This window comes from Grammomys surdaster, unplaced genomic scaffold (genome assembly GCF_004785775.1).
Source record: "Grammomys surdaster isolate TR1022 unplaced genomic scaffold, NIH_TR_1.0 254, whole genome shotgun sequence".
NCBI classification, from domain to species: domain Eukaryota; kingdom Metazoa; phylum Chordata; class Mammalia; order Rodentia; family Muridae; genus Grammomys; species Grammomys surdaster.
The window spans coordinates 583467-611234 of record NW_021604695.1 but is presented as its reverse complement, the minus strand read 5'-3'; the positions used below and the strand labels follow the sequence as shown (position 1 = coordinate 611234).

The window sequence follows — 27768 nt, the reverse complement described above, 5'->3', positions numbered from 1 at the left end:
CCCCAATTACCAGTCTTCTAGGTTTAGGTCACAGAGCCTATTGACTGATTTGTGGCTTGAGGATGCCCCATTTTCTGGTCATGGGCTCAATGATGGAGCATCAAACCTGTAATTTCCAATTCTAAATTCTGAGACAGAGAGGGCCCGATACCCCTTGCTTTTATGTAACTAGTGAGCTCTAAGCATGCCTCATACCGAACATGAATGCAACAATTTATTTCTCACACTGGGAAACTTAGGGAGACTTAAGAGAAATGAGAAGGCTTGGTATATAGCTTTGGTTGGATGGTTTGGGAAATGTCCTATGGCAGAAAGCAAGGTCAGTATGTAAAATAATAGCTCTGAAGCATAAGGCTTGGGGAAGAGTGTCCTGTGTCATATGCATGTTCAGACTTCAGGGCTCTTTGTGGAGGTCTGAAGTCATACCTGGTGGGAAAACATGTGTTTTTTGTTTTTGTTTCGACTGAATCTTTATATGTAGCTAGCTTACTAGCTCTAGTTAGCCTGAGTTCTAGCTATACAGGCCTTAGAGAAGAAAAGCTTGTTGAGTAGTTGGGTTCTCATACCCCTTCTGCATTCTGACTGCTTCCAAGGTTATCTGATATGCTGAGTTCTTAGCTGTAGGCTGCCCCTGATGGGGGTGTAGCTTAAGCTAACCAAGATAGGTAGACCTTCTGTCAGGCTAGGCTTTGCTTTTTCCTTTTGTTATTAGGGGTGGACCTCAGCCTTGTGCTGTACCACAGAGCTAAGTCCTCAGCCAAGGAGGTATTTCTGTCACATATCTACATGTTACTTGTTAGATATGATTTGTGGCCAGCAGATCACTCTATTATCAACCACCCATGGAGGAATTCAATTGAAAAATATTCTTTTGAAACTTTTTTTATTGTGTGTGTGTGTGTGTACCTGCACCCATGCCTACAGAGGCTAGAAAAGGGTGTCATATCCTCTGGAGCTGGAGTTACAGGCAGTTGTGAGTCACCTGATGGGACATGCTGGGAACCTAACTCATATCCAAAAGAGCACTGCCTGTTCTTAACCACTGTCCAGCCCCAGGAGAAATGTCCTTTAAGTTATGCATAGAATCTTGAAAGTGGCTTTGTACTTTCCTGCAGACTTGGGCTAGGCTGTTTGTGTGCTTCCTTGATCAGATGTATCCCTTAGGGTGTGTTTAGTGTGAACGACGGGGGATGACTTATAGTGATGTCCGGAGGGTCAGGAGTAGGATTTGCTGTTTAGCAATGGGGCCTGCAAATCTTTGGCCAGAGTTTGGCCAGCTGGTGTTCTGGCTCTGTGGTTTGGACTTAGGCAATGGGCAGTAGGAAAAGAACTGGTCAGAGGTCAGCAGGCAGGTGTGGGTTTTAATTCTTAATTCTTTTTTTTTTTTGGGGGGGGGGGTTCCAGACAGGGTTTCTCTGTGTAGCCCTGGCTGTCCTGGAACTCACTCTGTAGACCAGGCTGGCCTCGAACTCAGAAATCCGCCTGCCTCTCTAATTCTTTTTTGTTTGTTTTTTGAGACACATTCTTACACAATGTCCCAGGCTGGACTTAACAGTCTACTGAATGCTATGATTGCAGGCATGAGGCATTCATTATTCCTAGCTTTAAGTTTGGACTCTCATCAGGAAGAGTTAACTAAGATTAACCACAAACAGCTGAAAATGGTGGTCCATTCTATTACTTTTAGAGCTTGAAACTATCTCTAAAAATGGCAGTCTCACCTTCCTCCTGTCACTTTCACAGTCAGTTTCTCACACTGTATCCCAGACTGATCTAGAACTCAAGTCAATCCTCCTGTCTCAGCCTCCCAAGTGTAGATACATGTCACTGTATCTGATGACTCTTCTTTTTAATGTAACTGAATTTTCTTTGTTAATGGTATAGTCCTGGGTGGCTTACCAGCACACTAAGTATTTAAGATTGAAGGAGAGGGCTGGAGAGATGGCTCAGCATGTCAGGGGACTGGCTGCTTTTCCAGGAGACCTGGATACTGGTTTGATTCCCAGTGTCTACACGGCGGTTTACAACTACTTGTAGTTTCAGAGTATACAATGCCCTCTTCTGGTCTCTGTGGACATCAGACACATACATGGTACACTGATAGACGTGCAGACAAGCACCATACATAAAATTAAACTGAATTAAATATTAAAGAGTTTGATCTTGATGTTGCTATCTCTCACCTTTATCCCTAGGAAGCCAGAGATGCAGCGCTGTACGTTGGTACTTAAGACATCTTTTACTTGTTTGTTCGGTATATGTATGTGTCTGTAGATACTCCCTCCCTCAGCCCCACCCCCTTATTTCTTGAGGTAGTTCTTCTTACTAAACCTAGAAATTGCTGATTTGGCCACAGTAGCTGGCCAGCAAATGCCAAGGATCTTCCTGTCTCTGCCTCCTAGGTGCTGGCATTATAGGTGGCTATAGTTAGTCTTTTTCACATCAGTACTGGAGTCTTTAGCTGATCCATCTCCCTAGCCCATGAGAAGTCAAGAGCTGGATATTGTGTCATTGCTTGTCCATAATCCCAACATTGGTGAGGCTGAGGCAGGAGAATCAAGTGAATTTGAGGTCAGCCTAAGCTATCTGGTAAATTCAAGGCCAGCTTGGGCTACAGAGTAAGACCCCATCTCAAACAACAATAAACAAAGAAGAAAATCTCACCCACCCCTACAAAAGAAAAACATTAAAACCAAAAAAAAAAACAAAACCCCCCAAAACAGGAGAGCTGGAGGAGAAAGATGGCTCAGTGGTTAAGGCACTGGCTGCTCTTCCCGAGGTCCCAAGTTGGTTCCCAGCTCCTACATGGTGGTTTACAATCATGTGTAATGCTAGTTCCAGGGGATCAGATTCCCTCGTCTGGCCTCTCAGGTGCTGCACACATGGGGCCCACAGATATGTGCAGGCAAAACACCCATACACATAAAATAGAAATAAAGAAAAATAATTAAAAATAGGTATATCTTAAAACCCAGAGAAGCGGAAGTGTCTGCTTAGCACTCGGGAGCGGTATCTGCTGTTGCTCTTCCGGCAGACATCACCCTTACAGAGTAGGCAGGGAAAGACTGGGGCTTAAACTTTTGCTTTCATGACCCTTAAAAAGTCATTGCTGAGCCAGTGGTGTAGAGAATAGTTAGGATTTCTTTCTTTTATCGAAGCCTGAATCTAATTGCTGCTGTTTAACTTGGCTAAGCCTGTCTGTGTGTTTCCTTCTGTGCTGAGGACACCTGGTTTATCATTGCCAGGAGTAAATGTGCATAGGTGGTGGGTCTCAGGTTTATCATCAGAACCACCTGGAGGCTTTGCTCACACACATGCACCCAGGCCTCAACACTCTCATTCCGAGGCTCCAGGGCGTGGTGGTAAGTCACACTTCTCAGGAGTTGGTGCTGCTGCTGCTGCTGTGACCAACTACTCTGAGCTGTTGTGTGCTGTGTGAGGAAGAAGTTGGTTGGCTCATGAGCCCTTCTCCTGAGAGATCCAAGTGTGAGTTTCTGCAGGTGGCACATGAAGATTTCTTTTCTTTTTTTTTTTCTTTTTTTTCTTTTTTTTTTTTGGTTGGTGTTTTCGAGACAGGGTTTCTCTATATAGTCCTGGCTGTCCTGGAACTCACTCCGAACTCAGAAATCCGCCTGTCTCTGCCTCCCAAGTGCTGGGATTAAAGGCGTGCGCCACCACCGCCCGGCATGAAGATTTCAAATGGCCCAGAGCGGAGGGAACTGGCCACTTACTGGGAAACAGGAAGCTTTTACTGAACTGTTAGGCGGTCTCAGTCGTGTGAACTGGCTGCCTGAGGCTCACTAAATAGGAAGATACTTCTGTTACAGTGTGGAGATGGGCGTGATGGCCTATGCTTGTGGTCCCAGCAGTCAGGAGGTTGAGATTGGATGGTAGCTCTGAGATCAAGCCAACTGTTGCTACACAGCCTGTACCAGGCTAGCTTGAGTTACATTATGAGACCCTGTCTCCAAAACAAAACAGCTTGTGAGTTGGTAAGAGCCAGCATCACTGTACAACTGCTATTTTCAACTCCAGAATCTAAAAAAAAAAAAAAGATGAAGTGGAAATGTTTCAGGTGCTTCAGTGGGTAAGAAGTGAGTCCCTGTCTGGTGGGAATTTGATTGATTGAAAGGTAGGCTTGGAAAACAATTGAGCTCTGATTCTATTGAGCTGTCAGTGTTTGGACTTTACTTAGTGACAAGGCCCTGTTGAGGACTGGAGGAGTGTGTTAGGAAGGGAATGTGCAATGAAGAGATAAAAACGGAGCCTGGTGGTCTGTGGGAGGAGCCTGGTGGTCTGTGGGAGGTGGCTGAAGCAGGAAGATTGATGGAGCCCAGGTTACAGGTCTAGCTTGGCAGCATAGTTGGGTCTCATTTTTTAGGGGGAATTGGAGAGGTGACAGGGAGTGCTCTATGCTTATTACTGTCCTTTTCTAGTACCTCTTAGAGGTTTCACCTGAACTGTGTGAACCACTTATGATCTATTAGCAGGCCACTGGACAAGAGTGATTGCTTCTTACTTTACATCCCCAAGACAAACAGGGAAGGCAGGACATGGATTAGCTCTAAAATGTACAAGTTAAAAAACTTCGGTTTTGGTGCCACTGATGAGGATTTTTGTAGTTACATGTTTTTCCCTTTTGGGAAGGCAAGATTTGAAAGGCTGAGGTGCAGCTCAGTGGTAGAGCATGGCTTTAGCATGTGCCAGGCCAATCTTCGGCATCAACAAATCCACAAACACACCACACACATACATGTTTCTGGCTTTCATTTTTTTCCACAGGATTCCTGTTGAACAACTGCCAGACAACAGTTAGCCATTTGGCTGAGATAGGTTCCTATATTTTGAGGTTCACACAACCTCTAAAAAAAAATGGTAACTGCCCTTCAAGACAGAAAAAATTGTAAATGTCATGTACTAAGGAATTAGTCGGCGTTTTTCTCAGTTCTTAATTATTGTGTTTCACTGTTCTTTCTTTTTTGGCTCACATTAAGTAATCATAATTCTTTAATGAAACAGCATAGAAAATTTTAAAGCAAATTCTGAGTTCTATAGATTAAAAAGCAAACCAGTCTTGAACAATAAATGAAGGAAGGTAAATCTGCCTGTGTGTATATGCGCTAGGAATTGAATTTAGGGTCTTGTGCATGCTAAATAGGTCCTTTACCACTGTGCTGAATCAGCCTTCAATGTGATTCTTAAACTTATTTTTAAAAACACATGTATTATGTTTGGAGCTCCATTGTGTATATTCTTTAAAAGTTGCTGCTTTCATGAAACAGCAATTTAAAATCATAATATCTTCTTGAATTTTAGGTACTTACACTGTGAAATTTTATGATGGAGTAGTTCAAACTGTCAAACATATTCATGTCAAAGCTTTTTCCAAAGATCAGGTGAGAAATGTGGTTTTGTGCTTTTGTGTTCTGAACTATGCTAACACTGTACTTTTGTTTCTCAAATAAAGACCTTACATGTGTTTCTGATGACAAGTCTTTATTTCCTCCATCTGACAGTATTACCAAAAAGTTTTCAGAAGTTGTAAATATCTGTGTTTCTTTGTCTGTTCCCCCTTCACAGATTCTCTTTTTTCAAAATGCTGAGCACAGCCCCCATTGTTTGATTTGTTTTTCTCATTTCTTCTCAAGTGTCTTGAATGCTGTCTTCTTTCCTGTCTTCCTAGGAGCTTGTTGAGCACTTGAGAACTAGAGTGTACTTTCTCTGGCTGTGTTTTTGACATCATTTAGGACCATAGCTTGGGAGCGAGCTTACAGCTTGTCTTTGCTGTACACTTGGCAGCCACATGTGCCTACTTTGAAATCAAGTGTCCAGATGACCCATTCGCCTTGCCTGAGCTTAGAGCCCATATTCTGCTCCTGGAAATACAGCCCCAGAGCACTGAGCCCTCTTGAAATATTTTCTTTATGATTTCCTCCCTTTAGTCTCTTGTCTCCTCATGTTTTAATCCAACAAAGTCTGTGTACTAAGTGTCTTTTGGGCTTCTTTAAATTCTGGTAGTCACTGATGATACAGCTTAAGCAGGTTAGTCTAAGGTTTTAGTTCTGAGACATCCTCCCTCAGTGGTTTCTCCCCTTAGGGAGGAAGTTGACCAGATTGGGGATGCTCTGACCTATTGGGTCTTTTCCTGTGATGATCAAATGGTTTACTTGGTCCAGATTGCACCAGGTGTTAGATAAACATCGAGGGCAGGAGAACTTTCCAGGAGCCTCAGGAATGTTTTTGCTTTTGCTGACTTTTCTCTAGAATACATTGAGAAAATGTTGAGATTTTGCCAAGATGATTGATGGTTTCTTTCTCTTTACCTGTGTCCTGCGCACCTGAGAAGCCTCACCTGTGATTTTAACCCTCTTGTTAACTTTTGTGGAATGAGTTGGTACTGGTGAAAGAACTGAAGTATGAAGTAGACGGAATTGGTAGATATCATAGGTCCTGAGACTCCTCAGCACCCAATAGCAAAGGTCCAACTTTTAACATAAAGTGTATTTTCAGACAGAGTCTCACTCTGGCCTAGGCTATTCTCTAACTCATAGTGATCTCCTGCTCCATAGTGCTGGGACTATAGGTGTGAGCCATGAACCCCATCGAGCTTAACTGTATTCAGTAAATTGAATATGGCCTGGAGGTTAGGGCCTTACTGAGGGAAGATTTATTTATTCCCAGTTTCTAGGTGCTTCTGAGTGTGTTATCTTACCTCAGTCCCAGAAGAGCACCAAGACAGACTGATCATTCTTAGATGCACACACATCCCTACCTGCCAAGAGGGCATAGTCTTTTGACTCAAGATGATTGTGCAAAAGTTTTTCATACATTATTAAAACAGGCCAAACTTTCACTGTAGAACCATGGTACTCTAAATGTTTTGGTAATTTACACTTGAGTTATATTTAATTTTCTGAGCTTATAAGAAGAATGTTTGCTTCTTTTAGAAGATCTGGAAAATACTCAAAAGCAGAAGGAAAGCAAAACAGCCCCCATTCAGACAAAGGGTTCCTGCTTGTTTGTGTTTGGCACTTTGTGTCTGTCTTGCTGGTTTTTTGTTGTTGTTAGAAACTTGTGTGTGTTACTCCCAAAATTGGAGTCAAGTGCATGCTACTGTCTATAGCATGTTCTTTTGTCTTAACAATGTAACATTCCTCGGAAGTTCCTTTGTCCTCTAAAGTTGCAGCTTTCTGGTAGCACTGCAGTGTTCTGTAGTATGCATGTACTTTATGGGGCTGGCTTCCAAGTGCAAATCAGGGTATTTGTACCCAGCTGTGAAGTCTGGTTATTCTATTAGCAAACTCTACTTCTGGGAATTCATTTTAGTTCAGAAGTAGGAACTTTCAATTCTTTTGATCTGAACTGACGTCACCCCATCTAGAAGGGAGTGCAACTGCTCATTTTCTCGCTCTTTTTAGAATAATATTGGGACTTAAAAAATAAGTCTCACTGTTTATAATTTTTCCCTGTGGGATCAATTTTGCTTTCACTGCTGAACAGTTAAACATTCCTTTCCTGTTTCTGGGAAAATCAGTGGGCCTAGAATGTGTGCGCAGGATCCCATAGGAGCATATTGTGGGATAGATTCCTGCTCTTCTCTGGAAATTTTGGAGGAGTGATTCATTCAGAAATAAATTTAATTGTAGCCTTAGAAATCCTAACTTTCAAAATTGTCCTTATTAGGAGACAGTTACTAGGACACAAGATTTCAGGGTGAATTTTAAAGATAATCTAGTAACAAATTAGAAGCAGTACTGCTTTTCAATGGAGAAAACACCCAACAGCTCAGGAACCCCAGTGGCTTGCTGGAGTGAGTACAGCTGTTAATAGGAGAGGAAGCTGAGGCTGTTGGTCTGGCTTGGGCATTCTGAACAGTGTTCCTGTTAAGCTTCTAGTTACTAGTTTGGTTTTCTTCTATATAAGACTGGGCGTCAGTGTACAACACGTCTAGTTGCATTAGAAACGCTGATTCCAGTCATGGGCACTGCTAGTTGGCATCCTAACTAGTCTTATGTGCTCATCCTAGTGAGGGAGACTGCAGAGTCGCAGAGGATTGAGAGTAGCAGTTGTGTGGAAAAGCAGAGTTGGTTCTCAAAGCTCATCTCCTGGTCGTGTGCATCATGTGACCTGGCCTATGTCCTCTTAGTGTCTTCATTGTCTCCATAAGTGTGCAAACAACCTCCTGATTGTGTATTTGCAAGTAATCACAAAGTGTTTCATCGCTATTTTGCTCATTTTAGAATATTGTGGGTAATGCTAGGCCTAAAGAAACAGATCACAAAAGTCTTTCATCGCCTCCTGAGAAACGAGAGAAGTTTAAAGAACAGAGAAAAGCCACCGTCAATGTGAAGAAAGACAAAGTGGAAAAAGCTTTAAAGACAGAAAAGCGGCCCAAACAGCCTGCCAAAGAGGGAAAGCTGATCTCAGAAAAGGGCAAAGTGTCAGAGAAAAGCCTTCCTAAGAACGAGAAGGAAGATAAGGAGAACATTTCCGAGAACGAGCGGGAGTACTCTGGGGATGCCCAAGTGGAAAAGAAGCCTGAGAAGGACCTTGTGAAGAATCCACAAGAGAACCTGAAGGAGCCAAAAAGAAAGCGAGGCAGACCCCCTTCCATAACTCCTACTGGTGAGTCTCCCAAGCGGGCTCTGCAGTGTGTGATGGCGGTGTTCTTCTGTGGCCTTTGTGGTTCTTTACTCCTTCTGTACCTCAGTCCTTCGTGTTTGTGACTTTTGTGACTGGCTTGTGAGCTGAAAACAAATCATGCCCGTGGAGCTGAATTTCAGTGAGGTGTGTGTCCAGGTAGAGGAGTTGGGTGTGGCCATGACTGAGCTGGGGTGGAAACATGAGGTTTCCATGGAAGAGCCGAGGGAGCTGAGGCCTTCTCATGGTGCCTGCTGACATCTGAGGAAATAACATAACATCCTAATGGGCAGACATGAAAGAGGTGAGGAGAAGACAGGAAGCTGAGGGTGCAGGGGTGAGAGGTACAATGTGGTAGGGCACAGGCTGATCCTGTGTAAGGTCCTGGGTTCAGGCCTTAGTGCTGAAACACACACGTATAAACATTGAGCCTGCGAGGGAGGCAGAGCTAGGGAGGCAAAGGCACATTTTAAGCTCTTAGTAGGCATTGCAGCTCACACCTGTGACACCAACACTTGAGAAGCAGAACCAGGAGGATCATTAGTTGAAGACTAGCCTGGGCTTCATAATGATAACCCTGTCTCAAAAAGACATTGAGCTTTTAAAAGATGTTTACTGATGCTGAAATTCCAGTCTAAATAAAAAGATAATTTGGTTAATTAAACTGGTAAGTGTTATGGGTCCAGTATAGATGTAGGGAATAATATCCAATTATTTAAAGGAAGTCTAAAACTCATAGGTAGGGGAATCATAGTGAGTGCAAGGCTAGCATGGGCTACAGAATGAGTGCCAGGTCAGCCTGTGCTAGAATGAAGCAGTGCCTCAAAAGAAAAAAAAAAAAAGAAAGAAAGAATAAGTTTGGAATTCTTCTAGAATAACCAAAAATGAAACAAGTTTTGATTTCTTGGTAAGCTGTACACTCACCCTTCAGATGATTTGGTAGCATGAAGAGCACCCCTGTACCCCACCAGATGGAACCTACCTATAGCTGAATGCATTTGTGGTCTTTCCCTGCATGAGCATTAGAAGACGGAACCTCTTCCCATTTTCAAGCAGCATCTATAATTTGTTGTTGTTTGTTGTTAGTTGTCCTGGGAGCTGAGCCTGTAACCTTGCACACGATGAACAAATGCTTTACCAGTTAGCTACATCTCTAGCTCACAATCTTTGTTTTTCATGAAAGTTTAAACAGTTTCAGTAGATAATTTAAAATGTAAAATTTGATATAGAATACATGTTTTGAAACTAGAATAAGAGCCAATTCATTGATCCCTAGTGGGAAAGTCTACGTTGTTCAGTCAGACAAGTGTATGTAGTAGTCCTCATGAATATCTTTCTAAAGCTGTGTTCTAACTTTATAGGAAACCAGATAATAGCTTGCTTTGTCTTCAGATATGCCTCCCCTTTTAAACAAACAAACAAACAAACAAACACAGCAGCAGAAAAGGCCAGGTAAAGAGCTTGTTGTACATGCCTTATAACTGGAGTTTGGCTATCTAGAGCCCCCATAAGGGCCACATACTGTCTTGTCTGCAAGATACTGTACTTGTCTGCAATCCTAGATTACCCATCCCGGGAGATTCATTGGACAAATGTGGGCCAGCCATCTTGTCATATACAAGAGGGATGACAAGAGACCCTGTCTTAAGGTATAAGGACCTGTGACCCTAGATTGTCTTCTGACCTTGACAATTGGTCTGTGATATGCAAGCATTTGCATTTACTCATCCACGTACATTCAGGCACAGGAAAACATGTATTTCACACACACGCACGCAAAAATAAAACAATGATTTTTCAATACAGGGTTTCTCTGTGCAGTTCTGTCTGTCCTAGAACTTATTCTGTAGACCAGTCTGGCCTCAAACTTAAGGATCCTCCCACTTTTACCTCAAGTGTTGGAATTAAAGGTCTGTACCACCATACCCATCTCTCCTTTTTTGTTTTTCTTTTGTTAATTGGCAGTGCTGGACAAACCCAGGTCCTTCTGTGTGATAAGCAAGTGCTGTACCTGCCCTTGAGTTCCACCTGCAGCTCTATATTTTTTATTTGACTACATGTTGAAATGTTTTTAGCTGGATTGGTTTTATGAGTGAGATAATAAATAATTAAGTTGATTTCATTTTTTAAAATTTCTTAATATGAATTAATGTTCTCATTGTATTTCTATCAGACAGCATTGTCCTTAAATTTAGTTGCTGTCAAAAGAAAGAAAGAAAATTGTAGATGCTGTCTTGATTGGCTTGTGAGAAAGAATTAAACACCAGTACCCACAGCCTACATGATCCCTGATGAACTGCCCTGCATTGAAAGTGATGCTAGCTGTACAGTGTTCTGAGAGAACTAAGAAAATACCCTGTGTCTTCCAGACAAAGAATGGAGAATGAATTGGGACAATCTAGAGATTTAAACATCCCAGGTAGTGCATCATCTTTAGACGGAGTGAGTGTGAGGCAGGCTTCACCCCTCTGCTGCAGTTGAACCCAGAGTTTGCTCACACCAGGCTAATGGTTTATGGCCACTCTATATCTCTAGACCCCAGAGCAGGCATTCTTTGAAAGCTGGAAAAAGGCAGTTGTGCAGGAAGAAAAAAGATGGAAAATGTGAACTGGTAGAAGTCGGACTTGTCTGTAGCTCAGTTTTGTTCTTCCTGCTGTAGCTTGGAGCCTTTGGAGTATGTACTGAGGTAACTGTTTCTCAGGTGACAGACTCTGCCATGGAGCCATCCACAGCTTCACACCTTCCCACATTCATTTATTGCTTTTGTAAGGATGTGATTTCATACCAGATAGACACATTTAATAGAGAGGGAGATTTCCTGTTAACTGAATTTGGGCATCTAAGGACAGGCTGAGCTTGTGCTTTCCTGCCCTCCTGTCTGTCAGCACCAGTCTGGAGATGCTGGGCTCCCAGATGAGGTGTTCTGGGGAGAGTTAGAGAACTACTCAGGTTCTCTATAGGTACCTGTTCATATGTGATATCAAAGAAAAAGAAGGCTTGTGTGGTGCTGCATACAGAGTTTATGCACCCTTAGGAAACCAAGGAGGATGGGTTCTTTGACCCAGGGGAGCCCTGAGCTCACACATTGCACAGATCTGATTGGGAGCAGAATCTGAGCTATGTACAGCAGGTTGTTTGTGTTTATGTTTAACTTGGAATATGGTGATCCAAGTTCCTGCCACTGGCAATAGAATAATGTTGATCTCTTGGGAAGGTTGAATATAGCAAGAGCCAAGAGAGGGGCTTGTCCCCTCAGAGCTCTGTTCTGTGTCTCCTTCCGCCTCTGACACAGCTACACTGGAACTGCAGATCATCCATGGATCTCTTCTCTTTTCCTTTGGTTTGTTTCCTGTCCTGTTTCCCGTCCCAGTCCTTTTCTCTCTTCTTTTGCCCTCCTCAGATTCCTGAGTCCCATCTTCTTGCTGGGCTCCCTGATCTTTCTTCTGTCTCTTTTTGGATTTCCATCTTTCAGATTGAGGAGAGCTTCTTATGCTTTAGGCTAAAAGTAGAGAATGAAGCACTAACCTGCTGAGTTAGTGATCCACCGCAGTTCTGGCTTTTATTTAGATCTTCTAAACAAAGCAAAACAAAATCAACCACCTAGAACCAGTGACAGCTGACTTAGCCGGAGACACTGAAAACAGAAACCAAGCCCTAATCCATGACGCTCATTTTAACAGTGAGCCTGCATGGTGAGTTTTCTAAGTACTGGGTAGGTCAGGGTTTGTTCAGTGTTAGTTCTTTTCTTTTTCTGGGCTGGTCAGCAGGTTTTGAAAAGATTTGATGCTCAAAATGCCTGAAGGAGTCAGATACAGTGGTACAAGCCTGTAATCGCAGCACTTGAGAGGTCGGGGGTATTCATTTTTGGCTACACACAGAGTTGAAGGCCACCTAGACTGTATGTGAGATCCTGTTTCTTTCTAGTTCCCCTCCTGAAGACTTCAGGAATCTCACTGGTAATAACTGCCTGTGACCCCCAGCACTCAGGAGCTAGAGGCAAAAGGATCAGGAGTTTAAAGTCATCCCTCGATGTATATACCAGCTTGGGCTTTTTGCTATACTAATTTTGTCTTCTCCAAATAAAGCAAGACTACAAGAGCATGTTCAGGAGTGCATGCCTGCAATCTCATCTACTCCAGAGACTGAGGCAGGAGGATTTCAAATCCCAGGCTACTCTGGGCAACTTAGCAAGAAGACGCTGTCCTTTCCTTTTCCCCTGTCGAGAGACTTTTATACTTTTTTTTTTTAAGAGGTTGTGTTGGAGTGTGGTATTTTAAAGAGAAGGTTTAGAGGCTCTGGTTCTTAGGCAAAGCCACAAAAAGATCAAGGAAGTCAGTCTGCAGAGTGCCACCATCTTCCTGTCCTGTTTCCCATTCCAGTCCAGACAGGAAAGGAAGCAGTTTCTCACTCATTCCATTGTCTTGTCTTACCTTAAGGGTGACTATTGGTTTTCAGGGTTTAGTAAATGTGTCTTGAGATCTATGAGGATGTCTTCTCTCTTTCTTTTTGTATATAAAGTACACACACACATATAATTTGTATAAAGATGCACAATTAGGCATGAAGAAGTTACATATTTCTCTGTGCTTTGTATATATTACAGCTGTGGATTCAAACTCTCAAACTTTGCAACCAATAACATTGGAATTAAGAAGACGGAAAATATCAAAACGAAGTGACACCCCATTAAAGCGTCCCCGACTTGACAAAAATTCATGTGAGTCCTCAGTTTATGTATATGTGGCTAGAATTTGATAAGTTACTTGGGTCAGCTTCTGTGTCTGTCTGTCTCTGTTTCTTATGAGCACTAATGACTGTCTTTGAATATATAAGCTAATGTGAGTGGAATGTGATTGATTCGGTAGTTTTTGCTAGAAGCAACAGGACTATGTTTGTGGTGGGCTCAGTGATAGATAGCATATCTACTTCCATAAAGTATATTAGATGTGGATTCCTTCAGAAGTATATAGCCTACTCTACTAAGGATGGATTTCATGTGGTGAGAAAAACTTCAGCCAGGCATAGTAGCACACACACCTTCAATCCTAACAGTAGGGGTTTAGAGGGAGGCTGACCTCTGTGAGTTTATGAGGACATCCAGGTCTACATAGAGAGACCCTGTCTGAAAAACAAAGAGAACATTAGAAATACTATTTTTTGAGTAGAAAAAGCATGTTGACCTTAAAAAGGATTTGTGATGGCTTTTAAATAAGGTTGGTTGACTTTGGGAGTCAGCACTCAGTCCTTTCATGTTGGAAGTTCCAAAATAGAGCTATGGTCAAGATTGGCACATACCTCAGCATGTCTTCTCAGTCTGTGAACTCTTGACATTTGGTTGTAAGCTCTCTCTAGCCCAGACTATGAATTCTTAAGATAAAATTCCTTCCTAGCAGAGGTTTCACTTTTATTGTAAGCTAGGAAAGGAGGTCAGTCAGAAATTTCACAAGTCTCTATAGGAAACCCCTTGTAGAAGCGACCAGCTCAGAAGTCCATGCAGGCGAAAGTCTTTCTTCCTGTTAGTCTCTGAGTACAACTCTATTAATGATTTACAGCCCAGGAACAGTCAAAAAAACGCTCTGAAAACAGTGACAAAGACTTATCCAGGAGACGGTCCTCCAGGCTGTCCACTAATGGGACCCGTGAGATCCTAGATCCTGACTCGGTTGTACCTGATCTGGTTCATACAGTTGATGCAAACCCTCTACAAGACAAATCACCCAGTGCCAAAGAATCTGCTGAAGGTAAGTCAGTGTCTGTTTTGGAATTATTTGATCAGCCTAGTGCCTGTCTACTAAGAACCAATCTAGATTCTTCTGTATTGGCTTCTGTGTTAGATTGGATTGGAGACGTGTGTATGTGTGTTATGTATTTTATTATATACTTTCCATATATTTTGTGTATAGGGCACAAAATATGAGAGATAGCTCAGTGGCACTTGCTGTTCTTTTAGAAGAACCAGATTCAGTTCCTAGCACCCAAGTAAGGTGGCCCTCAACCACCTATAACCTGTTCTAAGGAGATCTGTCATGGCCTCTTCAAACCCTGCATGGATGTAGTGCACAGATGAACTTGCAGGCAAAACACGCATGCACCACTGAGCATGGTTATGCACACTTTTAATCTCAGTACTGGAGAGGCAAGCATAGCTTAATGGTTTCTAGGTCAGCTAAGGCTACAAACAAACAAACCCCACCAAAACCAATCCACTCTAAACAAAACTGAATCTAGTAATAACTCGTAAAAAATATATGTGTAGGTGTGTGTGTGTGTGTGTGTGTGTGTGTGTGTGTGTGTGTGCATGCAGGTACTTACAGAGTCCAGAAGAGGTTGTCAGAGTGCCTGGAGCAGAAGTTATAGGTGGCTGTGAGCTGTCCATTGTGAGTTCTGGGAACTGAACTAAGGTCTTCTACAGCAGTCGTATGTGTGAGCTCTTAACTACAGAACCGTTTCTCTAGTCCCACCTTGGATCGTGTCGAAGATGCTGCTGCAGTGCTTGATGTCGTCTTGCTCTTCCCTGATGGAGTGGATGCACTTGTGGTTGGTTTTGCTTATTGTTCCATGCTGTGTATTAGGATGGAGGCACATGGCATGCTTCTCTCTCTGCCTTTTTGATGCTACCTTGCTTCATCTGCGCATTTGCTGACCTTTCACTTTAATCCAATTCTTTGAGGAACTTATAGCCCTGGTTGTATGAGTGGAAGGCTTTTTCTTTCTTTAAAAAAGTACCATTTTATTTAATTTTTTTCATGTATGTATGTATGCATGCACGCACATACGTCATGGTATGAGTATGACCAGAAGATAACTTGTGGAACTGTATTCTCTTGTTGAAAGGGTAGATACTGGAGTTTAACTACAGGTTCTCTGGCTTAGAAGCATCTTGCCACCCCTCTTTTAAAAAATGTTTGGTTTTTGTTGGTTTGTTTGCTAGTTAATTTGTTTTGAGGCAGGATCTCACTTTGTAGCTCTGGTTCGCCTGGAACTCACTGTGTGACTCAGGTGAGCTTCACACAGGGATCCACCTGCCTCTGCCCTTTCAAGTGCCGGGATTAAAGATGTATGCCACCAATCTTGGTCCTTTTTTCTTTTGGTTTCCCTCCTCCCTCCCTCCCTCCCTCCCTCTCTCCCTCCCAACCTTCCATCTATCCAACTATCCATCTAGCCATCCATCATCTATCTATCCATCCTATCTGTTTCTGTGACTTTCTTTTGTTCATTCATTCTTTTTAATGTGTCTGTCTGTTCCAGTGTCTGTAGAAGGGGATCGGATGCCCTGGATTTGCAGTTACAGGTAGTTTTGAACTACCTAACATGGGTGCTGGAAAGTGCATTTGAATCTTATGCAAGGGTAGCACACAGTCTGACATCTGAGCCATCCATCCTTCTAGCCTACTGAAATGTTTTATCCTCTAAGGTGTCTCTGGCTTTCTAGTTAGTCTGTTTTGGAACTCTTCACTTCCTGATTATATACATATTTGTTTCCCAAGCATTCATTCTTTATTTCTTCCTCTAGGTCAGTTGAAGTCTCCATTGGACGCTGGCCAGGTCACTTCTGCATTAACTTGCCACCCCATTGGTGATGGACTGGGGGCTACAGACTTGGAGTTGAACTGCAAGTCAATGGGAGAGAACATGATGAAAACGGAACCTGTGTCTCCTCTTGCTGAGGTGCAGGAAGTTTCAACTGTTGAAGGTGTGTGTGTAGAATTAACTTAGTCATGCTTTATGTGTATGCTTTGGGCTTTTACTTTGCAAGTTTTTTTTTTTTTTAAAGATTTGTTTATTTTATTCATGTGAGTACACTATTGCTCTCTTCAGACACATCAGAAGAGGTCATCGGATCTCATTATAGATGGTTTAAGCCACCATGTGGTTGCTGGGAATTGAACTCAGGACCTATAGAAAAGCAGTCAGCGCTCCCAACCATTGAGCCATCTCTCCAGCCCACTTTGCAAGTTTTTATAAAGTGCTTTTTTTCAATAATTTTTTTTCTGTCTTAATATTTAAAGGCCTCCACAACTGTACTCTCCACATTAGAGAGACAGAAGTAGAAACATCATAGTAAGTTCGAGGCCAGCCTCATTTCTAGGGTATCACAGTGAGGCTCTGTCAAAAGAAAAAGAAATAAAACAGAAAGCCCTAATTCTTTTCGTGTGTGTGTGTGTGTCAGAGACAGAGACAGACTCAATATGATGGTTGCTCTGGATGTCCTATGTAGACCAGGATAGCCCTGAACTCACAGAGCTCTGCCTGCCTCTGCTTTCCCAAGCCTAAGAATAATGCTATACTCCATTCATTTCTGATTTTGTTACTCTATTCCCTTTTGGTATTTTGGCTAGGGAGTTACCAATTTTATTGATCATTTCAAAGAAGTATTCTGTTTAGTTTTTCTTGGTTTGTTTCTAAAAGTTATCCTAGCTTTCTGGAATTTTATAGTTGTTCTAACAGTCATCTTTTTTTTTCTGTGTATGTATGTTACCTGTCTGTTCATTTAATTGGGAGATGTTATATGCAAGCTCCAGACTTTATTCTAAACTGTCTTCTTTGTGAATGTGACATGTGCATGTGACATGAAACAAAGGACCGACTCATTTGGGGTCTCAACTGGTAGCTGTAACCTACATAATCTTGGTGACTGGTTGTCTGTTTTAAAGTGAACAGAAAGGTCCTTGTCACTGGAGTTTTAGAAGCTAATAAGCATTGCACTGGTAAGTTAACTAGGTCTATGCTAAACAGACCTAGTTAACTTAACACCTAGAAGAGTTCTGTCTTTCTTTCTTTTTTCTTCCTTCCTTCCTTCCTTCCTTCCTTCCTTCCTTCCTTTCTTTCTTTCTTTCTTTCTTTCTTTCTTTCTTTCTTTCTTTTAAGGTTTTTGGAGACAGGGTTTCTCTGTGTAGCCCTGGCTGTCCTGAAACTCACTCTGTAGACCAGGCTGGCCTCGAACTCAGAAATCCGCCTGCCTCTCCCTCCCAAGTGCTGGGATTAAAGGCGTGCGCCACCACTGCCCGGCCCACAGTTCTGTCTTTCAAACTTAGGTGTTTTTTGTGGTTTTGTTTTGTTTGGTTGGTTTTGTTTTTTTAAAATGGTTTTTATTTGTCTGAGACAGGGCCTACTATCCCTAAAAAATTTTTTTTATCTCTATGTGTACTGGGATTGCAGGCATAATCTCCATACTTTGTTCTGTTTTCGTAAACAGAGTCACAGATATATAATCATTTTACTTTTGGAAGTTGTGTCTGTCCAACAGAATGGATAATCAAAATATGGAGTCCAGAAACCCTTATTGGCTAAGCCATGTGTACCGGCTGTGGAGGAACTGAACTCAGAACTCACTCTCTGAGCCCTTCCTGTGTGCCAAAAGAGTTCTAGCTGTTCAGTTTACAGAGATTCATGGTCTTAGTGTTTAGGCAGGGTTGGAAGAGGGTCCTTGGAAGGTGGGTGGCAGGTAGACATTTGGAGGTGGAGGCAAAGCACTGTGTAGCCCACGAGACTATCGGATATGTGGTTTCTGTCTTAGATGCAGGCTTCCTAATGTAGGTTAAGGCTGAGCAGGGAAGTTACTTTCAGTCTGAGCCATTTGCTTTGAGGAATCTGTGGAGTTCTTGACTTTCAAGTTAATCTAACTTCACAGTAGACAAAGAAGCAACTCTGCCAAAATTATGGATTGTTAGTCTGATCTCACATCCTGCCCTCCTTCCCGCTGTATCCACCCAGCTGGTGCTGAACTGCTGACTGCTGAGGGCACAATGAGAAGACAGCAGAGTGCTGCCTTGAGGAACTTGGTACAGTAAGGGGCAGGCCCACCTCCTCCTAGGCACTTGTCACAGTAGTGTGTCTACTCTGAGAAGGGGCAGCATGCAATAGGTGATAAGGACTTGGGGAAGGAGGTCACCTTTGGAATTCTTTGGCTAAAAGGGAAAGATATGTTATCCTTGAAGCAGAAGAGTGTTTCTGGGGTTTGTTTTGGAACAAGGGCTTTGTGGGAATACAGATGATATAGAAAGATTGTTGGCAAGAAGGCTGCTAAAGACACTCGAGCCTTATATAAGTGCAGGAGTGGCTCAGTCACTGGGTAGTAACTGTTATCCAGGCTAAACCACAGCCTTAGTGTTTCTAAACCTGGATGGAGTCATGCCCGGAGAAATCTGTGAGAAACTCCTAGGCAGCTGTTGGAGACAACCACACATCAAGTTCAGAAATGGCTGGCAGCTGGACCACCCAAAGCGCAGCCTTGGCACCAGGGGCAGCACTGCCATCTTGTGGAATAGACGTTCAGTGCTCTTCTTTGGTTTGTATGTGTGCAGAAATTTATATTCTGGGTAAGCTCAAGGAAGTGTTCACTGGAACCAGATGCGTGGAGGTCAGGGGACAGCCTTGTGAGTCACTTCTCTCCTTCTACCTTTTATGTATGTTTTGGGAATCAGAATCACATTGTTGGGTGTACACAGGAAGTACCTTTACCCACCAAGCCATCTTGTTGGACCTCTAGGTATTTTTTTCTGAGCATAGACAGTCATGTGTACATGTGTACATATATGTGTATTGTCTTTTTTTTAATGCTAAAGACTGAACCACAGACCACTCCTATTGAGAGCACACTCAGCCGGGCAGTGGTGGCGTACGCCTTTAATCCCAGCACTTGGGAGGGAGAGGCAGGCGGATTTCTGAGTTCGAGGCCAGCCTGGTCTACAGAGTGAGTTCCAGGACAGCCAGGGCTACACAGAGAAACCCTGTCTCAAACCCCCACCCCCCAAAAAATATAAAAAGTGAGAGCACACTTGGCTACTGAGCTACACACCCAGCTATGCCATTTTCTTGTATAGTGCTAGATTGAACCCAGGGCTTTGTACAAGCCAAGAAAGGGTATACCACCAAGTTAGCACCCTTAGCCCTGTGTACATTTTTAAGTAAGTTTCATTTGAAATTATCTCAGGCCCATGAAAATGTTGTAAATACAGAACAAAGAAGAGGAACATGGTGCCTTACAGACAGGTAGTGCCAGCACTTGGGAGGCTAAGGCTGGAGGGTCACAGTGAGTTTGAGACTATCCTGGGCTACCCAGTGAGTTCAAGGTCAGTCTAGGCTACACAGTTTGTTCAAGGTCGGTAAGGGACACAGAATAAAATCTTGTCTGAACATCAACAGCAGTTAGTAGGTGGGATTTCTGTGACTTCCTTCTGTGGGGAGGGAGTGGTGAGGGAATGTGGTGGAGTGACAGCTGACAGGATAGAAGTGGTGCATACAGACACTGAAGGAGCCACCTAGAGCTCCTCTGGTGGCCTCTATCTATGCTTTTTGTAGTTGGGGTGGGGGACCTCCTTTTATAGCCCCCATCCAGCCACAAACTCACCATTGCCCTGCTTCCGTCCTCAGGTGCTGGAATTGCAAGCAGATGCCACCACACCCAACTCATTACTGTATCTATTTTCCTAGTGTACATGGTTGTAAAGTTGACAGGAAGGAAAGCACAGTGCCCCTTTATAACTTTTAATTGATTTTGAGACAGGGTCTCTTGTATCCTATGTTGTTCTAGAACTTGTATAAGTGAAGAAAGTTCAACTCTTGATCCTCCTGTCTTTTTCCAGTGTGCTGGGATTGTGGGCTACCAGAGCTTAGTGTTCTCAGTGCAGGGAGCTGGACTGAAGGCTTTGTGCAAAGCAGCCAGTCAGCTGTCAACTGAATTGTACCCCTTGCCACCCTTAGCAGTTGGTTTATGTTAGACAGGGTCTCAATCTGCAGTCCAGGTTGCCCTTAAACTCATGACAAACCTTCTGTCTCAGTCTCTAAGTGCTGGGGTTATAGACTTGAGCCATTAAACCTGGCTCTTTCATTGTATTCTTTTCTGGGGATGGTATTGATTTTTCTTTTTTTCTTTTTTTCTTTCTTTTTTTTTGGGGGGGGTGGGGAGTGGTTTCGAGACAGGGTTTCTCTGTGTAGTCCTGGCTTTGCTGGAACTCGCTCTGTAGACCAGGCTGGCCTTGAATTCAGAAATTCACCTGCCTCTGCCTCCCAAGTGCTGGGATTAAAGGTGTGTACCACCACTGCCCCTTTTCTGGGGATGGAACTACAGCCTCACATATGTTAGGTAAGTGCTTTACCTATCCCCTATTTATTCTGTTCCATGGTTGATTAAAATTACGTGATCCGGGCCTGGGATATAGCTACCTTGGTAGAGTGTTTGGTTCACTTGAAGGAATCCTGGTTTTAAACCTCAGCACCACATAAATAAGATACAGTAGTACACACCTGCCATCCAGCACTCAGGAGGATCACAAGTTCATGGCCAGACTATATATTTTGTAAAGAAAAAGTTACATCTCTCATGGTGGTGGAACTCCTCTAATCCCCAGCACTTGACAGGCAGAGGCAGGCAGATCTCTGAGTTTGAAGCCAGCCTGGCCTACAGAGTGAGTTCTAGTACAAGGATAACCCAGAGAAACTTTGTCTTGAAGAATCAAAAATAAATAAATAGATTAATTAAATTAAAAAACAAAACTATATCGCATTTCCATTTTAACATTTGGCTGGTATTTTGAATTGAAATCTGTTTGGTTATTTTTGGATTGTTTTTCATTGTTTCAGAGTGGAGAAAGTTACTTTTTCACAGACCTATAAAATACTTTGTTATAATACAAATACAATAGTATTATTGCACAGAACATGTCAAAAGCTATGAATGTACAGGGCCACATGCTTTCTTTGCCCTCAAAGATCCCAGCTTGGTTAGATCTTGGTGCTGAGGCAACACCAGACTGTGAGGAGTGATTCCTTTCATCTGGCTGGAGAAGTGGTAGGTAACAGGATCCAGCAGCAGATGCTAAGTGCCAGCAACGAGGTACAGTGTGAAGTCATTGTGCCAGCGGTAGATGGCATGTGATCCCTGTCAGAAGGGGCCATCTGGATCCTTCCCACATGCTGTGTGAGCTGGGATTGCATGGACGTGAAGACTGGCCTGAGCCAGGGAAGGATGGCAGGCAGAGGCACAGAAGAAGCAGAGGTGTGAGCTGTGAGCACATGAATTATTAGTCACTGGGGCCAAGTGGCATTGGAGGCCAGAACTGAGGCTTTGTTGTTCAGTAAGGATTTTGGAAACAAGGTGCTGAGGGCCCAGAATTAGACCAGTCTTGAGTATCATGAGTGTCATCTACCTGAGGTTTTGAGATATTGACAGTGGACATACAAAAAGAGATTAAAGTAGGTCTAGCATTTTTTTTAAAAAAATTTTTTTAATGTGTGCGAGTATTGTGTCTGTATCTGTGTGTGCACCAGGTTCATGCCTGGGATCCTTAGAGGGCAGAAGAGAGCTTCAGAACTCCTGGGATATAGGAGTTATAGACTGTTGTAAGTGACCACATGGGTGCTGAGAATTGTACCCAGGACTCTGGAAAAAAGCAGCCAGTGCTCTTAACTTGTGAGAGGTTTGCTCTGGCTCCCAAAATAGACAGTAAACGGGCTAGGGATGGGGTGCTGTTCAGTCATGCATGAAACTTGGGGTTCAACCCCCTAGCACTATAGCAGCAAAACAATAAAAATGCCAACCTTTTTTAAAAGCTTTTTTGATGTATGAGATAGTGTGTGTGTGTGTGTGTGTGTGTGTGTGTGTGTGTGTGTGTATGTACTATAAAGGAAGAGTATAAAACACTGCCCATGTATGTATGATTTATAGCAGTACTAGCCTGCAAAGAGCTGAATGCTGCCAACACCCAGGAAGCCCTAGCTCTCTCCCCAGAGGACGCAGAGGAAAACACAAACCTAGCCAAACCCTTGTGTGCTCTGCATGCAGAAAGAAGATGAGATGGCTCTGGTTCTTGATGAATACGCCTACACATAGGCCTGATTTCTATGTTACATTATTTCTAAGGGAAATAAGGCTGCAGATCCACTCTGCATTCTCTGTTACAATGATTTACTCCTAACACAGAGGCTTTGAACATTCTTATTTTCTCATAGTCAATGTCAGTGTCTCAGCCAAAGATTGGCTGGGTTCCCATCTGAAAACTTTCTGAAGAGGACCTCAATTTTTAGCTGCTGGAAGGTAATGACTGAAAGCCTCAGTGTTTTGCTTGTACTTCTGGGTCATCTGTGCATTGGCCTCAGGGAAGTCACCCAGAACCTGTCTTGTGTTGTTGTTAAACCAACAGATACTGTCTTCTAGAACTTAAAGCCTCACAAACAGGCCAACTTTGTTAGAGATAACTCACAGAGGTTGTTCAAACTTGAGGAATTACACAAGCGGTGAACACTTAGGTTTAGTGGGAGCCCACATACCGGGATGCCAGGAGTTGAAGATTTATAATGTTTGGATCACCCAAGTTTACTCTTGCACACACTCTGACTTCTTAGCACTGCTATCTTTGACTGAAAAGAGCTTTTGGGTTGTCTGACTAGGGGCTTTGTCCTAGAGACATGTGGCAGGTTCGTTTCCCTAGGGAGTTTTCTTGCCCACCTGAGCCTGTGTGATCCTGGCACTGCCATCCCTCAGAGGCACTGAGGTGCCAGGCTTGCTTGTCTTGGCAACAAGCTATCCCATCTTCTGCTCAAATACAAAAAAAGAATCAGGGATTTTGATTTGGAGGCAGTTCGTCTTTCTTTCTCCCTCCCCCTTCCTTCCTTCCTTCCTTCCTTCCTTCCTTCCTTCCTTCCTTCCTTTCTTTCTTTCTTTCTTTCTCTCTCTCTCTCTCTCCCCCCCACTTTCTGTTTTGTTTTTTTGTTTTTGTTGCTTTGTTTGTTTTACTTTTTTTCTTTTTTCCTTAGCTGACTTCGTTGTCTTTTCGGAAGTTTGCTGGAGTGGTAGACTGTCAGGTCCTGTGTGTCCTGATTTTAGTAGAGAGTCAGACCACACTTCTTTATTCATAAATAAGGAGATAAATGACTAGGCCACTGGTAGTAAGTCTATAAAGATGAAATTGAGTTGGCTCAGGAAACCATCAAGTGTAGAATGGTTGGTTAAACTTGGCCTGAAGCTTCCCTTAGCTACTGGGCTACTCTTTCATTGACTTGGGTAAAGACCTAAGACTATCTAGCCAGGTGGTGTTGGTACCTCTTTAATCCTCAGAGGGCAGAGCCAGGTGGGTCCATGAGTTTGAGGCTAGCTTAGACTACAGATTGTAGGACAGCCAGGTCTATACAGAGAAACCATGTCTAAAAAACCAGTACTATATATAGGTTTGCACAGTAAGAATTACAAAGTCCTTGTTGGGCATTTTGGTGCAGGTTCTGTTCCCAGCATTTACAGGGTAGAGGCAGGAAATATGAAGTTTATAGGTAGCCTACATAGTAAGAACTTATCTCAAAGAAACAAAATTGCTCAAAAATTTTACTAAGGTTTTAGGCCAAAATAATTAGGTAGGGTTTATTAGGGATAATTGCAATTTACCATATAGTTTTGTGCTGGCTACTTTTATATCAACTTGACACAAGCTAGAACCTGAAAGGCAGGAACTTCAACTGAAAAAAAATCTTCATAATATTGGGCTGTACGCAAAGCCTGTAGGGCATTTCTCCCCACACCCCCGTTTTTTTTTTTTTTTTTTTGTTTTTTTGTTTGTTTGTTTGTTTGTTTCAAGATAAGTTTCTCTCTGTGTAGCTCTGGCTGTTCTGGAACTAGTTCTGTAGACCAGGCTGCCTCAAACTCAGAAATCCGCCTGCCTCTGCCTCCCAGTGCTGGGATTAAAAGCTCGTACCACCGCCACCACCCCAGACATTTTCTTGGTTAGTAATTGAAGGCAGAGAGCTCAGCCCATGGTGGGTGGGCCCACACCTAGGTTGGTGGGTTCTGTAAGAAAGCAGGCTGAGCAAGCCAGTAAGCAGCACTATGCCATGACCTCTGCATCAGTTCCTGCCTCCAGGTTCCTCCCTGTTTGAGCTCCCGTTCTGATCTCCTTTGATGGTGAACAGTGATATAGAAGCATAAGCTGAATAAACCCTTTGCTCCCCAAGTTTCTTTTTGGTTATGGTGTTTCAGAGCAGCAATAGTAACCCTAACTAAGACAAGTTTCAGAAAACTCTCTGGGGGAAATTGAGAAGCATTTTGTGACCTTTTTGCTATCTGTGTGGAGGCAGACATTACCTAAATTTCCCAGAATGTTTATCCCAGACTTTTCCCTCACTAGAGAACCCATCCTTAGAGGAGATGTCATATCCATTTTATAGCCTGCTGACCTCTTTGCTATCCATCAGAGACCACACTAGATTCTAGTCTAGCTATAGAACCCACCTCCGTGGTCACATGTACTTACTTGTAAAGGAGTTTTAAGTAGTCACACCTTAAGTTTTATTGTGCACCTGGAATTGGAATCATTGTTGCCTGGAAACCTTTCTCCAAATTGTACCATGTTTTAACTGACAGTATCTCCTGGTATTAGACTCCCAAAGTCTGATCCAGGTTGACTAAGTCAGTGTGAACTGACTTTTCATTCTCATCTCTTCTCTGGTCACTACCTGCATGGATTCTTGAAGGGTACCCTGAGTCAAATCCAGGGTTTCATGTATGCTAGGTATACATTCTACTACTGAGGTACATCCCCAGTACTAATCCATATTTAAAAAATAAAATGGGGCTGGAGAGATGGCTCAGCAGTTGAGAGTACTCACTGTTCTTGCAAGGTGCTGGATTCTATTCCTAGCATCAACATGGTGGTTCACAAACATTTGTAACTATAACTCCAGTTACAAAGGATCTGGACCTTTTCTTGCCTCTTTGGGGCATGAACATGGTACATATGAATCATAGAGTCCACACACATTTTAAAGCCAGGCATGGTGGCACATGCCTTTTCTGTACTAGGAAGGCAGAAGCAGGTATGTTTGAGGTCAGCCTGGTCTACCTAGCAAATTTTGGAACAGCTTGGACTACATCGAGATTCCCCTCCCAAAAAAACGTTTACTGTCTCAATAAAAAATGCTCCTAAAATGAAGGTAATGATTGTGTGGCTAGGAGTTCTGTGGCTTATTTTGGATTTCACGTTTTTAGAAGTATGTGGACAAAACTCAGGGTTTTACAGAGTAATCTGTCCCCTAGCCTGGACTCTCAAGAGATAATTGGAGAAATAAGTTCACATGAGGTTGACAATTAACCTGTGTACCATGTTCATGCCTGGTATGTCTTCCATGTATTCATCTACTTTGTGCACAGGTTATCTTTAACTCTTCAGCTCTTTGGAATTGATGGAATTTGTCACCTTTATAGGCAAGAAAGAACCAGATTGACTTTCGCAGCTTAGACATGTTTCTAAAGAGCTGACCTGGTGTGACTATCTAGTGAGGATGCAGGGTGCCCCTGGAGAAAGGGAATGACACACTTCTCTCTTCTTTTGCTTAATTCCAGAAAAGCTGCTCATTAGCACAAAATAATCCTGTAGAGATATACTAGCCTATATTTATTGTGCCCTTAAGTGCTAAGCAGCATTCTAAAAGGCTCTTGATGTGTAATTTATTCAGATCTCAGTAACTCAGCGATGCCATTGCCTTTATAACTTCACTCTGCACATGTGCAAACTGAGGCAAGGAAATAAGCCGGGCATCCAGAGTTTGACCATCCAGCTGTGAAGCCCACCCACCACTACATAGCCTCTTCTGCTTGCTTATGTCGCTGGCTAGTGGGTGCTAGTGTGCAGTTTCGTTTGTTTTGAGACAGGGCCTCCTGAATCCCAGATGACCGTGAACTTCAGATGTTGCTGAGGCTAACTTTGAACTTCCAGTTCTCCTAACTTAACATCCTAGTGCTAGGTTACAGGTGTGTACCACCTCAGATTATGCAGTGCTGAAGCCAAGTCAGGGCCATGTGCATGCTAAGCAAGCACTGTACCAACCAAGTCACCACATGAGCCTCTTGATTTTTATGTTTAATTCCCAGAACTTAATTGGTGGCTTACAATTGTCTGTAACTCCAGATCCAAAGTGCAAAGCACAGGCCTCAAGCTTATATGCTATATACAAACATACCTGCAAGCAAAACAGCCAGACAAACAAAATTAAATAATAAAAAACTACATAAATGAGAAGGTTTTGTGGTTCGACCTAATAGGTTCAAGAGGAGGAAATTCCAGAGAACCTGGGGTGTGCTTGTGAGGGAAGAAGTCTTTTTGATTTGTGTGTTCTTGTTTTTTGTTTTGAGTCAAGACTGGGTCTCAAGACCAGATTGGCCTCCTGTTCACGGAGAGCCACCTGTCACTGTTCCCAAGGCTGGTGCCATTTTTTTTTTTTAATACAGAATTTTAGTGCTGGATCTGTTGGCTCATCTCCGTAATCGCAGCATTCTGGAGGCTGAAGCAGGATTACATATGCTTGGCTTACGAGCCAGCCTGGGCTACATAGTGAGCTTAGACGTTTGAATTTCAAATCCTTCCACTAGTGTCCTTCTCTGGAGTCTGTATCTGAACAGCTTGGGTCCCATCTCACTTAAAATTATCTTCCCTCTTACCTGCCACTATTTTGAATCTTATTTGTCTCTGAGCATGGGCAGAAAATGTTTTGAAGGCCTTCTGATTTGGCATGTGTCCGTATTGTAGGTTTTTCTTGAAGTTCATTTCATAATAGCAGTCACCAGATCTCCAACCCAATTTTGAAATGAATATTTTGAAATGTACTGTTTAACTTAGATTGACTTTAAGATTTAAACATTTTTTTAAAAAATTTTGATGGTACTTGCAGAAATACTCATGATATTTACCAAAGAGCATGAGATCTGTTTCTAATAGAGAGCGTGTCACTGCTTTAAGGGAGTCTTAACATCCTTCAAGAATGGTCCCTTAAGGATGTTCTGTAAAGTTGGAGGGTAAAAGATAATTCCTCTTACTGGGTTGAGGGAACTGTGAATGGAGACTTTTTTGTTTTGTTTTTTTCGAGACAGGGTTTCTCTGTGTAGTCCTGGCTGTCCCGGAATTCAGTCTGTAGACCAGGCTAGCCTCGAACTCTCTAACTCAGAAATCCACCTACCTCTGCCTCCCAAGTGCTGGGATTAAAGGCGTGCGCCACCACTGCCCGGCTGAATGGAGACTTTTGATGACCAGTATTTTCCTTCTTTCCTTCCTTTGAAGAAAATATTTATATATTTTTGTATGTTTGGGTATTTTGCCTGAATGTTTATTTGTGCATCACATGAGTACAGTATCCAAGGAGTCAAAAAGA

General features: G+C 42.8%; 1 protein-coding gene across 2 annotated transcripts in view; it reads left to right on the top strand.

The window, feature by feature from the left end:
- Phf20 (PHD finger protein 20) overlaps nt 1-27768 on the top strand; it is a 106596-nt gene that overhangs the window by 55422 nt on the left and 23406 nt on the right. For both annotated transcript variants that reach the window (XM_028775333.1, XM_028775334.1), the window contains exons 5-9: nt 5317-5396; nt 8241-8625; nt 13244-13357; nt 14193-14381; nt 16154-16333. In XM_028775333.1, coding sequence (XP_028631166.1) covers nt 5317-5396; nt 8241-8625; nt 13244-13357; nt 14193-14381; nt 16154-16333 — 948 coding nt within the window. The remainder of the gene's footprint in view (nt 1-5316; nt 5397-8240; nt 8626-13243; nt 13358-14192; nt 14382-16153; nt 16334-27768) is intronic.